The sequence below is a fragment of the Rosa rugosa genome, chromosome 7 (genome assembly GCF_958449725.1).
Source record: "Rosa rugosa chromosome 7, drRosRugo1.1, whole genome shotgun sequence".
Taxonomy (NCBI): domain Eukaryota; kingdom Viridiplantae; phylum Streptophyta; class Magnoliopsida; order Rosales; family Rosaceae; genus Rosa; species Rosa rugosa.
In genome coordinates this window covers 21,327,630-21,343,077 of record NC_084826.1, presented here as the reverse complement: position 1 = coordinate 21,343,077, position 15,448 = coordinate 21,327,630, and the positions used below count along the sequence as shown (strand labels likewise).

The following is a 15,448-nucleotide window of genomic DNA, read 5'->3' as shown; positions in this document are numbered from 1 at the left end:
TTGTCTTTAATCTCAACCGTTGATTGTTATTAGAATTAATGGACAAGATTTGGAGTATAATCCTAACTATAATTTAGGTGGCCACGGATCCGCCCCCATATATATATATATATATATATATATGTTTCTCACATTCTCTAACACGTAAGGTTTCAATTCTTGATACTTCCTCATGGTACAAATCAAGTTGACAGAAAAACAAGTACTAGTATTATTTCATGGCAAACTCTGAATCATTATCAAGGATGGCTGTTGGGGAGCCTACTTAGAACAGAGTGCTCTGGCTTGTGATCACAGTCATAATCAAGATGAACAAATGCCCGCTCGACTTCAGGGAGCTCTTCGATCTTTATTTGCAATGATTCTCCAATTGCATGTGCTTCTTTGAATGGCAAATCTTCGGGCAGGTCAATGTCAACCTGCTTTTATAAATGATAGTTCTGTTAGCAGTCATGCAGGGACATAACGCAGTCCAGAAATGATTGAATTATTCCTATCTTGGTATCTTTTAACTGTAAAATAGATTACACGAACACAAACCAAACTTGTAAAACACTAAAATCAAGTTCGTCCGAAAGTTTTTGTTTAAGCCTAATCCAAACGAAAACGGCAGGATATATCTGATATTGTAGTGGACTTTTAACTACATACTTGAGCAGTTGAGCATTCTACCTCGACAAAATAGAGAACCCCAAAGGTGTAGGCCCTGACTGTGTCGACATGTCTGATTAAACTGTGGTGCCTTAGGATGAGATATGTGAGTTTCTGTAAGACTTCAGGTGGAGCTGATTGTCCAACCAAAGAGACTATATGTGGGAAAAATCAATAGTACCAGTACATTAGTGGTCCAACAGCAAAATCGTTGCAGCTTATGCTGCCACATGGGGGGGGGGGAGGGGGAGGGAGAGGGAGAGAGAGAGAGAGAGGGAAAGAGACCTGCATTTTCTAGGACAGTTCCGGACCAATTAGAAATTGTATAGAATGCGAGGATGATAGCACCAACTGGATCTATCCACCAATAGAATTCGTCTCCAAGAACAGCAGCAACCAAGCCAACCACATTTGTGACCACATCAAAGTAATGATCCTGGTAATCATCATCAGCAAGAGTAGTGAATTAAGTTAGCATGTGTTATAAATTTCATATGGCATATGAAGCATAAAAGAAGATGATAGATGGCATATGAAGTTAGCATGTACTATAAATTTCATGTAGCAACGATAAACCTTGGCATAGGCACGGACGATTGTGTTTCCCGAGCTTCTACAGTACCACCAAAGAACAAGTTTGACGCCAGCAGCTATCAGCATGATTGCATACAACCAGATCAACTTTTCTGAAGTCATCTTTTCGGAGGGTGTGTCTTCGATAAGTTGTTTTAAGGCCAGGACAAGAACTTGAAAGCCTGCAATGGCATGAATTATATTTACAGAAAGTATTTTGATCCCATATATGATTGAAAACATTTCCATTATCCATTTCTGCTACAAGTACATAAGCGGTCTACTTCCTAAAATTAATATAAATAAAGGTTCGATCGATCACACACTTACATACCAAGAGTAGCCATGACAGCTGCAAATATGACAATGCCTACTGGTTGCACTCTCAACTTTCCGATAGGATACTTGTAGATATTTATGTTTTTCATAGACAAGTGTGTGAACCAAAGTATACCACCAGCCATAACATCTAGCAAAGAATCTAGAGTTGAAGCTGCAATAGCTAAGGATCCACTCTTCAGTGTAGCATATATCTGCATTATCACTACAAACAATTACAAGGGTTTCACGCTGCAATCACACACTGCAAAGAAAGGTTTACAGTGACTAATATATGATTGTAATGAAATTGATAAAAGCATGGACGTATTTTGTGTGACAGTTTCCATCACCAGATATGGTATGATCACAGAAAACTGAGAAAAGTAAACTTAATATACTTGATCATGAAAGTATGTAACCTTTAAAGCAAGCAGAAGGGCATTTGCCAAATTAGAAATTTTCATTGCTCTCTCATGTTGGGCTTGTTCTTTTCGATCTTGCTCAGCATCAATCACATTGGGTGACTCTAGAGAGTCAACTTCCTCAAAAGACCTTAAGGTGGCAAATTGTTTCTCATAGTATTCCTTCTCCCCTGATACAAAAAGGAACTAAGAAAAACATAGAAATAGTATATATATATATATATATATATATTAGAGTAAACCTAATAACCAATGAAGAACAAAGTTTCCAGATCGATCTCTATACTTTTGAACCAATCAGTACTAATGCTTACTATGTTTAGTGAAAATAGGCCTTGCCCAATTGAAGGTTACTTCATCTATATCATCTTGATAAATAAATATATAAAAAATCTATTTTATCATCATATATACCTGAAACTGAGATTTGAAAAAGGTTCTAATAAAAATATTGACAAACAAAGAGACAGGCCAACCACCAAGATTAATAAAATGATCGGATCAAATCAAGAAAGAAATAGTTAGTTTCTGAGTTACCTTTTATCAAGCCAGTAGTTTTAGAGAGGTTTAGATGAAAAGGGGCCTCGGGATCAAAGCCAGACCGAACTTTGTCTGGTAAGTTGGAGAAGAAATCACATCTGAGAGCAGTAACTGTGTTCCGGTCTTGCAGTAACTCATTTTGGTTGGGCTTTTCACCTTCACTTAGCAACAGTTTCGTTTTCAAACCTCCCTCCATTTACTCAAAGGGACCTTACTCAAAAGTCAAGAACTACCAATGTTTGATCCTACAAGTCTAGAACCACAAGAAACCAATAAATAGAAATTTGAAGAAGATTATGAGCCAAACAACAACTGAGCTTTTTCCCGCTACTCTTATGTGTAAAGATAGGTGTCATTTCAATGAATCTCAAACACGATATCAATTTTGAGAATATATATATAGCAACACATGACATGAACTCATTTCATGAGAAACACTAGTTGAGTGAAGGTGAAAAGGCCAACCAAAAAGAGTAGTAAAAATTGTAGCACTTTTGCCATTAATTGAAGCAACTTTGAGAAACTCAGCCTCATCGGGCAACTATAGAGTTGGCTCTCCAAGTCGTACTTCACCATTGGAGATGCTACTCTTAAAAAATACTTGTTTTCCAAATATAGAATAGTGTTATAATAATCAAGTGAAAAGTTTAAGGTGTAACCGAACTCATCGGCCACAGATTAAGGTCGATCGATACCGCCACAAACTAGGAGTCATGAGTCGACCCATGGGTTTAGGTGCTGAAACTAAGAAGGCATTACCAGAAACATACAGTGTCTAAATTATAAGAGCTGTGGTTTGACAATTTCACCGAAACTTTTTCTCATGCATAAAGAAGAAGAGAGAGACATAGTCTTGAAGATCAGCACGCAAACTAGGTTGGTGAACAAGGTATTACGTAAGCTAATAAAAAGCTCCTATATATAGAATCCATGTAAGTTTAAGTAAAATGATCCATATAAGTTGAGTAAAATGAAGTAACTAACATACCTTCGGATCGTTCCTCTGACCTTGCTTCTTATCTATGCTATCGATCGCCTTTTGGATGCTTTCCACTTCTATTAGCCAGCCGGCCACTTAGTTCAGGTATAGATCTTCCTACAATTAATTAAGAGATGGTCATATATATAATAACACGCTAGCTACAAAGAACAATTAAGTCGGTTACTGTAGAGTCTGGATAGATATGATCGAAGATCTGGAGAAAGGGATGGTGGCTAAAGTTCCGATCGATAGCCCATGGGATTGGCCTTTATCGAACTATGTGCTAGCTGCTGACTGCAAGAAGCCCATGAATGCATGCATTACACTTTTGGCAATTGCTTGATATTTTGGTTTTCTGTCCTACTATATTCACGCATTAGGCTATGCTTTGTCGTTTGGTGGTGGTCTAATATCTCATTCTTAATATACTAAAGTGGAGTGTCGCTTTTGCCTTGCCACTTGCGTCAACCACCGTTTTGCCATTGTTCTGACTTTTGCGGATAAGGCCGATGGAGAGTTCCAGAGACACTGATCGAGAGAGAGAGAGAGAGAGAGATAGAGAGTCTGACACTGCCAACTCTGAGAGCGAAGAAACAATAGGTGCGGCTTATTTTTGATTTTTGTGGATGTTGTATGCTTAGTAGTTGATTGAATACATATGCAAGGATTTCACATTCAGTCTTCGTCCTTGGTCGCTTTGCTTTCTGTTTGTGAATTCCGTATCCGCTTGATCTGACCGTGTAATTGAACATTCTGAGTATTGTGAGGAAGGCATAGAATGAGCCCGCAAAGCATGTAAATTTTCCTTTTCCTTTTTACCCTGAACTGATTTGTAAATAGTCTGAAGAATTCGGAGCCTGAGAGACTCTTGCAGCTACTTTCCTTGAAGGCCATTGATCTATCATGATGTTGCAAAAAGGAAAAGGTTATACTCTCCTTCACTGTACTGCCATATTTGTGTGCAATAGATTTCCTTTTCGCTTTGTTGTGACAATGATTATCTCTTTGCCTGGTATCAGAAAAATGTTTCTATCAACCCTGCAGTATAGGATCAACTTTCACACCAAAGCCTCAGGGGAAGTTTCTTGCTACAGAAAATTTCTTTCACACATTCAAGGTTTTGTCCTCTCCACGCTTCAGCATCATCAGTTTATTAAGTATTAATTTGTTTAGCAATTTTGATGTAATGTTCCTTTGGGGGAGGTAACAATGAGATATGTATTATTTGTTTCTGTTAAGAATGTATACACTAACTCAACAGATGCATTTAATATTGTGTTTCTTACGCCCTCCCTTTTTTTACTGCTTGCTTAGTTCTTTGGTTTGGGCCCAAGGGCATTTCTTTCTAATCTGATGATTGCTGGACAACAATTCTGTGAAGAGGATTGGTCAAAGTGAAAGAAGAGATATCAAGCATTTGATGAAGAAGCTTTGCTGCAGTATTGCTTCTCTTCAGCATATTCTGTTGCCTTACTTCAGGACAGTCTTGGAATCTCTTTGGATGATGAAAGGTATACTCATTTTACTGCAGAATTATATTCTTTTCTACTTCAATTATGTGTTGCTTGAAGCCTTAAACATGTTGCTAGAAGTCATCAATCGTCTCTCTTTAGGTGCATGCATGTTTTGATTTCTGCCCAAACCTACTCAGATTTCTTGGCTGTTTGGGATTTCTAGGGTTGCTGCTGCTAATGGTTTGGTTTGGTTGAATGTACTGAATATGTAAGTGTAAAAATTTCTGAAATATGGTCTCCTATAATTGCATGAATTCAATATCACAAATTGACTCCTGAACCCTATACTCTTAAAAAATCCATGTCAATATCAGTATTTGTTTTCTAAGCTAATAATAGTTAGTACAGATTTGTGATTAGAATGAATGCTAGGGTTTATGATGAGACTGAAGTCTCAAGAGAAAAGTTAATATAATGTTGGTTGGAGATGGGATGAATAGGACCATAATCCCAGGTTCCAAGAGTTTTGAAGATGGGTTTTCAATTTTTGCCACATTGTGAATTTTTCTTTTTCTTTTTTTGGTTTAGAAATTTTTTTATTATTATTTTTCATGCATCATACTATATATATCCAGAGACTTATAGCAAAACAATGAATTGTGATTAGCGCATTATAATTTGTTATGAAAGCTACAAGTTGTTTTCTTCTGGAATAAATATGCAGATCAATATAGAGTATTCAGAGTACATAAACTACTGGTGCTTCATATTTATTGTTGTTAAATGAGACAAAGTGATCTAAACATGTATCTAAGATCAGTAAGATGTTCTTCTTATTGAATTCTGCATTCTGTATAAGATTATGCTTTTTGTGGCTGTATGATTTTAGTCATTTTACTGCACCATATTTATTTTTTGTTAATTGTATTTGCCTTCTGTTTATTTCATAAATGGTTGAACAACCTGACTTCAAGTTTGCATGATCTAGTCTTTCTATTAATGCTCTCTTATGTTCAATCTAACGTTATATGGTTTTTGAGGTCTGGGCAATCCTCTTTGCTTATGTCTACCTCTGTCTGTTATCTTTGACTACTTTTCTTTATACCACTATGGCTTACATCTCTTTATTGGTTGTTTGTATCAAATCTCTATTGATTCTTTGGATTTGGAGATTTTGAATGCTTCTAGATTGTTGTACGAAATGTCGATGTTTGTTGATTTCTTTCTGACAAATTCTTGTATGTAAATGTAGGGAACAGGAATAAGGGGATTGGGTCTATGCTTTCGGCCAGGGAAGAGAGCAGTCTATATGAATTGAAGATGATTTTGTTGTGGATGATAAGATTGTTGCACATCATGAGGTGATGCACTATTAACGTCATTATAATTAATATGAAGTCAAGCCAATGTGAAAGAGATTATTAAAATCAGAGTATCTGTTGAGCATCTTGGTAATTTATATCTAATGGTAAAGGTTGAGAAGCAAATTCTAATTGAAAGACAAGCCATTTAAAATTTAGATCTTTTTAGTTGCTAATATTTTCCTCAATGATATGCCTTTCCCTTTCTATCTACTTAATTACAGATAAAAAATTTTGTATATATTTACTTGACATATTTCTTTCAAGTATTTTTCTATTTATATTACTACATTTTACCTGTAGCATACTGTCATGTAAGATAGCAATCTTAATTCTTAACCACTGCAAGTGGCCTAGTGGTTCTTGCCTAGTTGGGTGTGCTCCCTAACCTAGGTTCGAACCCCGAAACTGTCAAAGTGGCCAGGCACTGTGCTGCAATGCACAGTTAGAACATTTCACATGCGCCGAAGGGGTTTACCTTGGGCCTAGGAAGCCTTTGGGTTCTCTTTGACAAAGTAAAAAAAAAAAAAAAAAGATAGCAATCTTTTTTCATTATGCCTGCTGATCTGTTATTTTTATTTCATTTGTTTTTTTTTTTTTTTTTTTTTTGCAATGGTTAGGTTAAAACCAACTATAAGATCTTCTCCTCCCCATCTGAATGAAATCACAAAATAATTAAGCCAATTATAAAAAATTTCACTGTTTATAAGCCAACCTGTGTCTTTAGTAATAAAGATCATAGCATAAGTAGGCAAATGAACTCGGTTTTTGCCAAACTTAATCACAGTTTGTGTCGTACAATATACCCTGGTCTCATTCTCTTTTAATAATTTTATCGTGTCTCTATTCAGTTTAGATTGTTCATGAATAAACCACTTCTTTTCCATTTAAGATTGCATTTCATTCACGAATAATGACGGTCATCTTTTCTTTTCTCAGGTGGAACTAGCGAGAAGTTTTTTAAGGATGGATTGTCTTTAGTAGGGCTAGGCAGAAACCGACTCGAACTTGAAAAACCGGCCGATCCGACCAGCAAAAACGGGTCGGATACCGAACCGAAATGAAAAAACAACTGAAGAAGACGTAACCGACCCGCACCGTTTTACTTCGGATCAGAATTGGGTTTGCCATTTGCACCGACCGGATTGAAACCGATCCACCGAATTATTATTATTATATCTACATTTCCCCTTTTGTAGTCAACTTGACCAGGTCAAGTAGTATATATACTCTAACCCTAACTCTTTATTCCATTTCAGTCACTTTTTTTTTTCTCTGCAGCCGCACTCTCTCTCACCCTCTCATTCTCGATTTCTCTCACCAACCCCCTCTAATCACAACAACCTCACTCAATCTGTATTCGACAACAAGAATTCAATCTGCATTTTTGTTTGTGCATGATTTATCGATCATCAATAAGAGTGTCAGGTTTCATACAAATCTATTGGTAAGTTTCTATTTTTTTAGTATAAATTGGGTATAGATATGGGTTTTGATTGAATGAATATGGTGTTTTCTTTCTAAGAATTTGGGTTTGATTTGTATGCTATTGACTGAATGAATTATGGATTTAGTGTTCTGATTCCGATATTGCATGTCTTCGATTTAGGCTTTGAATATTACGCTATTGCTTGTGTTCGATTAAGGATTTGATTATTAGGCTATTGAGATCATGATCTGAAATTTTATGTTCTCATACTTTTGTATCTTGATTTGTAAACTAGGATCGGTGGTTTTCAGAGGTATCTGCAGTGGTGTTCATCTGCCGGAGCCAAGAGAAATGAAGCTGGGAATTGAAACACTATCATCGATCATTTAATCTTTTGTTGTTTTTGTTTTAATTAATTAACTATGGCACTTTGATTTATTTGATCTGTAATAAGTTCTTCGGTTCTTGTTAGTTTTCCCAAATTGGTTATTGTTCATATGAATTAGGTTGAAGAATTGGTGTTAATTGAATTCTACAACTATTAAATATGTAGCAACAATTGGGCTTAAATCTGTTAACTAAATATGAAACTGGGACTGGATTTGGACAATTGGTTAAAATAAAGTTATAAAAAAATATATTAATTAGGCCCATTAAAAAAAACCCGAAACCGAACTGGACCGAACAGCTTTTTCGGCCCAACTGAACATATCGGCCCATCTGAAAATGAATCGGGCCGCAGTTTGAGATTTGGGCCAACCGAAATGGGCGGTTCGAAAACGGGTTGGGTCCAAAACCAAGCTGGCCCGAACCGTGCCCACCCCTAGTCTCTAGATCTGGAAGGTAGTTTATTTTTTATTTTTTTTATTATTTTTTTTGGGGTTTTGATGTTAGCTTTAGTGTACATTTCTCGATTTGATGTTCACAGTTTTGATTAGTATTTAACTCGATGTTTAAATCTTTGAGAATATATGTTGTTAATGTACTTCATCCAACTATTTTTCATACTGCCTAATAAGAAGGTTAATTGAGTTTTTATTTTCTATTATCTATATCTGTGAACTAATGAACACAGTATTTCTAGACACTTTGTTCTTCAGCATATTGTTTAAAGTTCTGCTTTGAAGACACTTTCAAAGCAACATTTTCTGTTATATGAACTGCCTTCCGAGTGTCTGCAACTTTTAAAAGTCATTACTACTTACATAACTTTCATACATTTCAGTGACAACCCTTCAGATCAAATCACAAATGAGCTACTCACTACCACGGAAGATGCGTCAACAAAGGACTAAATAACTGACGAGAGATCGGAAGAACTAATGTAAAGTAGTTAGCTCAAACTGGAAATGTAGGATATTTTTGTTAGAATTAACCACTTTTGTTATTTTTAAAGAACAACTTTGGTTAGAGTAACTATTTTCGGAAAATGTAAATACACAATTTTGGTTAGAATACCAGCTTCGTTTAAACATCCAGTAACGTTTCTTCGAAAATTCATGATGAAAAACAACCCGCAGCATAGCGCAGGCTTATACGCTAGTGTATAATTATAGGGGAGTGAAAGTTGCAATTTATAATCCGCATTCCATATTTTATTTTTTAGTAATTTAAATTTTGTCTTTAATAATTCAGTTTTATATTTTTATAAGAATTTCAATCTAAAAGGGAAAGGAGTGTGAATTTCACTCCCGTAATTATAAGATGGTACAATGGTTGTAGAAGGGAAAAAAAATTGGAAAGCTTACATGTGTAATTTTCATCCTAGATGGGGATCGAAAAAAGGGCTTGTTTCTAGAAGAATTTTCAAAATAATACGTCACATCCGGGACATCTGATCAAATTATGATTTGCAAATCACAGGGACCGTTTGAGTATCAGATGATTTGCAAGTTGTGTAATGCTGGCATTCTGGTTCGCATGGCTAAGGGAGGTCACATCATCAGCCACAAAATTTGCTTCACTGTGAAGATGCTTGAAAGAGATACTGTTGAAGTTTCTTGCAATAGTTTGAATGTCTTTGACCAAAGCAAGGATGCGCCAAGAGAGATCACAAGTCTTGTTGATGGAGTCAATAATAAGTTCGGAGTATGCTTAAACTAAACCATCTCTCACAGCACTGCACTCTACAATAACAACATTAGAGTGACCAATCTTTCGGGAACAAGCAATTATAGAGGAGCCATTAGGATCTCTGATGATAAAGCTAGCAACAGCCTCTTTCTTATTGATGACTGAACCATCGAAATTCAATTTTGTGAAGTGCTCTGGGGGAGGGGACCAGCAGATTGGAGAATGACATTTGAATGATTCTTTCAAGCTCTGTAGTTGCTACCATAAGCAGCAGCAGAGTGGACAACAAAAGCTGGAGAAGGAGGAATATGATTGAAGATGAGATTATTCCTCGCTTCCAAGATCTTCCAACAAAGCAGCAAAATTTTTTCAGTCTTAGGCTTAAGAAAGCCTTTTTTAAACCAAGAAAGAAGCCAGTCATCTGAGGCAAATGAAAATTTGCAGTATTCACACCAGCCAAATTCCAAAAGTTTAAGGCAAATGAGTAGGAAAGAAACAAATGGTTTAAGTACTCTTCTACTCTAGAGCTACAGAGAGCACAAGAAGTATCAAAATTATTAGTATAACGAGCAATTGTTGTCCTAGTTTTCAATTTCCCCCTAATGAGAAGTCAACTAAAGATCTTAACTTTTTGGTTTTTTTTTTTTTTTTTTGGGGTGGGTGGGTGATATTAAGTTGCCAACTTGCATTCATGATGTTTTTTTTTTTTTTTTTTTTTTTTTGAGTGGAAGACGTCAATAGAACCAACACACACACCCATGCAGTGTATCTCAGCATAGCCAGACTAATCACTGCACCCAGCATAGACGCACGAACCATTGAGTGTTTGAACCATTGCATTCATGATGTTGACACTCGAGAAAGAGGAAGAAGGATCACATTGTAACCAAGTTGCTGACTTAATGGAAAACTTTCCATTAGCAGCAAGGCCACAGACAAATTCATCTTTATACTAGCTTATAATAGAGTAACCAGAATCTCGGTCCAAAAATTCAGACAAAAGTAGTCATTGGCCAAGTAGTCATAAACATTCTCATAAAAAATGATTAAATGTCCAGAACTTAAAGCTCCATTCTCACACCACAACACATGTGGGCAAAGGCCACACACATATTGCCACATAATTAAAAAATTGTGGATATAGACCTCATACCCACTTTTATATTCAATGTTGGTGTCTATATCCTCAACCGACAAACAAAAAACATGGGTCCCTAATTATTTAATTTTTTTTTTATTTAAACCAATTATTTAATATGTTTTTGGGTCTTCTTTTCTGTACGCCCTTATCTCTTTCTCTTCTTTCTCTCAGACTCTTATCTCCTTCTCTTCTTCTGGAAAAATAAACCATCTCTCTCTCTCTCTCTCTCTCTCTCTCTCTCTCTCTCTCTCTCTCTCTCTCTCTCTCTCTCTCTCTCTCTCGTCTTACTGCGTCTATTTCCATCGACCTTCCTCCGATTCTTCAATCACAAATTCCCTTATAAACCCAAAAAGCTCTCTCCAGATCTTCACAAAAATACTTGATAGAATTTCAGATCCCGATCCACCGACAATGTCAACCACCGTCCCCCCGTCCTCCCGATCTCCACCACCTCTGTCGCCGCCGCCGGATCCATCGAGTCCCAGGCCTCCCAGCCTCGGATCGCCACCCTGGCCTTCCGCGCCTTCATCAACCACATCACCGACACCGTCCGCAACAGCCTCTCCCAGCGCCGCCCCTGGGCCGAGCTTGCCGACCGCTCCGCCTTCGCCAAGCCCGAGTCCTTCTCCGCGTCCGCGTCAACTACCTCGCCGTCGTCGCCCTCATCATCACCGTCTCCCTCTTCACCCACCCCTTCTCCCTCGGCCTCCTCGCCGCCTGGCTCTTCCTCTACCTCTTCCGCCCCTCCGATCAGCCCCTCGTTATCTTCGGCCAGACTTTCTCCGACACCCAAACCCTAATGGGCCTCGTCGGCCTCAGCGTCTTCGTCGTCTTCCTCACCTCCGTCGGGGTGTGTTAGTATGTATAACCTACCCTCTATTTTTGAATTAGGGATTGTGATTTCTTTATTTCTTATGTGATTGTGGTTTTTCTTTGCAGCAAGGGATTGAAGAGATTTCATACTGTGTTTGTAGAGAGCGAGGTTGCGAATCACCTCGGATGAAAGAAGCCATCGACCATCAAAATTCGTTCCTCGTGCTTCAACCCGAGACCATGGAGAAGCTCCAGCGACAACACAATCAGGTACCATTTTAGTGTTTGTTATTTTATTTTCTTTGATGGCTCTATTCGATATATATGCGGGAGAAAAATTGGATGATTTTTGTTGTCTATGGTTTTCTGGTTATGGCTTATTGATTGAATTTTGTATGGGTCTATGCCTATCATCTCTAATCCAAGATCCCCAATTTCAGCACTGAGTAGGAGGCTGAAACCATGGCAGTGATTGAACCTAAGTTGATTTCAGCAATCGATCCCCAGAAAGTTGAAATAAAATGAATAATATCAAGAATCTGATCAATTTCAATTCCGGAACTGCAAAGAAGCAATATGACTGGATACTGGACCATGAATAGAAGCAATTGTTGACCGGGAAAAAAAAAAAAAGCAATTGAAACTCTGACTCTGATTCCTACCCGTTGGTCCCACCATGTCAGAATTGCAAAGAAGCCACGCTCAGCAAAACTGAGACAATTAAGGGGAAAGCAACCCCTCTACAGGGCACTGACCCAAAAAAAAGTGGCTGCAGCGTGGCAATTACCTATTGACACGCACATGTGTGTCCTTTGGCCCAAATATATCACGAATGTGTATGTGGCCATTGCCAATAATTGTAGTAGTGTCATCAAGATTGATTGATTGCCTTTGGCTCATATCTGAATTTGTACGTTGAGAAGCTTAAAAATTTTGGTTGAGCTAGCAATAATTTTTTAAGCATTACATAAAGTGCAAGGCCGAGTCAGGCCCGTACGATCTTCCTAAAGTTGGGCCCAAGCTCGTAATGGTTGTAGCAGCCCAAAACAATTAGTCAGCTTCACCGCATGGTGTGTTAAGCCAAGAACCTCCAAGCGGGCCAATTGCTAGAACCACTGATAAGACCTTCGTGTTTCCACATATGCTACCCTTCAAACCCGGGGTAGAAATTAAACGACAAAAATTATAGGCAAGACGTCGCTGGTTACTTGGGGAAAGAGAAGAACTAGAGAGCACTCTAGGATTCTAGACACAATACTTCGAATGGGTACGAAAGTTGATTTTGTAAGGAAAAAAAAAAAAAAAATCGGAGAATTACATATAAAAATCAACAGCTGAAGTCGCTGTTTTTCTTGCCCCACTTGTGCATAAAAGAATTTTTAATTAATAAAAATAGTTATGATTTTGATTAATTACATGAAAGGGTACTCATATGTAGAAATATGAACTTCGAAATGTTTCTAGGTTTCACATCGAATTAATTAAAGGATGAACTATAATTAAGAATAGTGAATTACGTGCTATTCTCATTAATAGCATTTAACCAACTGGTAACTATATACTTCCCCATGGGTTAAAGACTGAATTTCCTAGAAATTCGATTGATCCCTTTTTACAAATTAAACATGCAAAGAAAAATAGATATTGGAATTGAATTACAACAGTACTTAATATTTTTGAAATAGAGAAAATAATATGAACAACTGAACAAAAGGTTTAAATTCTGATTAATATTCCTTATCGATATCTATCGCGATATTATAGAGTAATTGATCAAAGGTCTCCGTTGAACAATATTCAAGCACAATCGGCTCATCACATCTTGGCTCGAATACGGGTTCTCGGTAGTCCTTGAGGAGTTCTTGGAGCTTTGGGTGTAAAAAGTACTCGACAGAAAAGGAGAATTTCTTCTCCTCTTTGCCCACAAACAAATCTACAAAAACTTTTGGAGTTGATCCATGCTTCTTCTTGGAGCTCTTGACATGGTCATCTTCATGTATCAACCGATCATATGCCTAGCTTCTTGATAAGACATGCAGGATTCATGAACATCATGTAGTCTGGTAGTCTTAGCTTGGAATGATGATGAATGGAATTCAAAAGAGAAACCATAGTGAGCTAGGGTTTCCAAAGAAGAATGTGATGAAAGCCAAAGAACCATGGCGGAAAAAATTTCTGAATCTAATTTACAACAGTACTTGTTGTTCTTGAATACGTACAGACTATTAAAGACTGAAGAAAACATTAAATTCTAATTAATACTCCTTATTGAGTCTTGAAGATATAATGGAGCAACTGCTCAAAGGTCTCCGTAGAACATTCAAGCACAATCGGCTCATCAAATCTTGGATCGAACACGGGTTCTTGGTACTCCTTGAGGAGTTCTTGGAGCTTTGGGTGTGTAAAGTACTTGAGGGAAACTGGGTATTTCTTCTCCTCTTTGCCCACAAACAAATCTATAGAACCTTTCGGAGCTGAACCATGCTTCTTCTTGGACCTCTCGACCTGGTCATCTGCATGTACTAACCGTTCGTATGACTTCTTGGAGTGGCTTCTTCCTAGCTTGTTGATAAGAGATGTAGGATTCATGAACCTCATGGTGTCTGGTAATCTTAAGCTGGGAAAGATTGATTATGGAATTTGTAAGAGAAACGATTGGCGATCGATGGAGTTAGGGTTTCCAAAGAATAATGTGATGGAAGCCAATGAGTACTGGTGAGAGAATGAGAGTTGATCATGATCACGTAATTATATATTATATAGCGTCGTTTTCAAGTCCAAATAGTGGTTACAGTGGAGTACGTTTAGGTTAAGTTTCTAATTTCTAAGTTTCTATTTTAATATCGATCTGTGCCCTTCATTTGTCTGAGTTGGAACCATCGCAGTCCTATTCCATTAGATTTGACTATAAGCCAAATAACTCGGATTTTTTTTTTTGGCGAGATAAAATCAACTTGGAAATTTCCCTTAAAGGTCCCCATATTTTGTTTTGTCCTAGGCCTTGAGATTTTTGTTGAAAAATAAGCGTTTTTGAATTACAATAGTGTAGTGTATTTTCCAAACAAGGATTTTCTATGAACAAAATAAAGAAGATCAAATAATTAATAGATTAAATTACCAAGAAACTCAATTGATTTACAAGATTTCTTATTCCTAAATATGAAATACTCATCAAATCCTTAAGAAGACCTTGAAATTGCTGGCTTGGGGTCAGGTCCCTTAAGAGTCCCACTCCTACCATACCACTCTGGTTCGATTCGATATACTTCTCGAAAATAAAATAGTACCTGTTGGGTTTCTTAAGAGTAATAGGATCGGACACAATAGTATAGGCTTAGATAGGAGACGCAATGTTACATGACTTGCATCAAATTCTGGAATTCCTTATTGCAAGCCAAAACTGCAAGTTCATCAAAACAATATTACCATTAATAGAGTAATTCGTAGAAAATCTCAGTACAGAATTACATAAATAGTCACTAAACTTTGAATAATTCGACACGTTGGCCACTCACTTTTCAAATATATATATATATATATATATATATATATATATATATATATATATATATATATATATATATATATATATATATATATATCACTTTAGTTACTCAATTTTGATACTGTCTTTTACTTTAGTCATTGCGTCAATTTTATCTGTTAATCTTATCCACTATTTGATATT

At 37.0% G+C, this 15,448-nt stretch overlaps 4 protein-coding genes across 11 annotated transcripts; 2 read left to right on the top strand and 2 right to left on the bottom strand.

Annotated features, from left to right (window-relative positions):
* On the bottom strand, window positions 1-3,816 carry LOC133721650 (metal tolerance protein 4-like). 3 transcript variants are annotated; one of them, XM_062148327.1, is made up of 9 exons: window positions 3,674-3,816; window positions 3,496-3,603; window positions 2,505-2,760; window positions 1,965-2,137; window positions 1,559-1,757; window positions 1,228-1,406; window positions 937-1,087; window positions 673-806; window positions 1-419 (listed from the first exon to the last, which is right to left on the bottom strand). In XM_062148327.1, exons 3-9 carry the CDS (start codon window positions 2,701-2,703, stop codon window positions 240-242), a joined length of 1,215 nt encoding a protein of 404 aa, XP_062004311.1. In that variant the 5' UTR covers window positions 2,704-2,760; window positions 3,496-3,603; window positions 3,674-3,816; the 3' UTR covers window positions 1-239. The 3 variants fall into 3 exon arrangements, with proteins under 3 accessions (XP_062004311.1, XP_062004310.1, XP_062004313.1); XM_062148326.1 differs by having other exon boundaries at window positions 3,496-3,816; XM_062148329.1 differs by having other exon boundaries at window positions 374-512; window positions 3,496-3,816.
* A 155-nt stretch (window positions 3,817-3,971) lies between these two features.
* On the top strand, window positions 3,972-8,248 carry LOC133721651 (probable apyrase 4). 5 transcript variants are annotated; one of them, XR_009852289.1, is made up of 7 exons: window positions 3,972-4,414; window positions 4,509-4,606; window positions 4,804-5,000; window positions 5,103-5,211; window positions 6,196-6,304; window positions 7,244-7,751; window positions 8,029-8,248. XR_009852289.1 is itself a non-coding variant. In XM_062148330.1 (5 exons), the coding sequence occupies exons 1-5, from the start codon at window positions 4,393-4,395 to the stop codon at window positions 7,251-7,253; spliced, it is 369 nt and encodes a 122-aa protein (XP_062004314.1). In that variant the 5' UTR covers window positions 3,985-4,392; the 3' UTR covers window positions 7,254-8,248. The 5 variants fall into 5 exon arrangements, 1 of the variants encoding a protein (XP_062004314.1); XR_009852290.1 differs by having other exon boundaries at window positions 3,974-4,414; window positions 5,167-5,211; XR_009852287.1 differs by lacking the exon at window positions 5,103-5,211 and having other exon boundaries at window positions 3,985-4,414; window positions 4,871-5,000.
* Window positions 8,249-11,162: 2,914 nt separating this feature from the next.
* On the top strand, window positions 11,163-12,661 carry LOC133721382 (vegetative cell wall protein gp1-like). 2 transcript variants are annotated; one of them, XM_062147974.1, is made up of 3 exons: window positions 11,163-11,805; window positions 11,887-12,030; window positions 12,187-12,661. In XM_062147974.1, the coding sequence occupies exons 1-3, from the start codon at window positions 11,359-11,361 to the stop codon at window positions 12,208-12,210; spliced, it is 615 nt and encodes a 204-aa protein (XP_062003958.1). In that variant the 5' UTR covers window positions 11,163-11,358; the 3' UTR covers window positions 12,211-12,661. The 2 variants fall into 2 exon arrangements, with proteins under 2 accessions (XP_062003958.1, XP_062003959.1); XM_062147975.1 differs by having other exon boundaries at window positions 11,183-11,805; window positions 12,201-12,661.
* A 1,364-nt stretch (window positions 12,662-14,025) lies between these two features.
* On the bottom strand, window positions 14,026-14,358 carry LOC133723038 (uncharacterized). The gene has a single exon (XM_062149876.1). The coding sequence runs from the start codon at window positions 14,356-14,358 to the stop codon at window positions 14,026-14,028; it is 333 nt and encodes a 110-aa protein (XP_062005860.1).
* Between the last annotated feature and the right edge of the window lie 1,090 nt (window positions 14,359-15,448).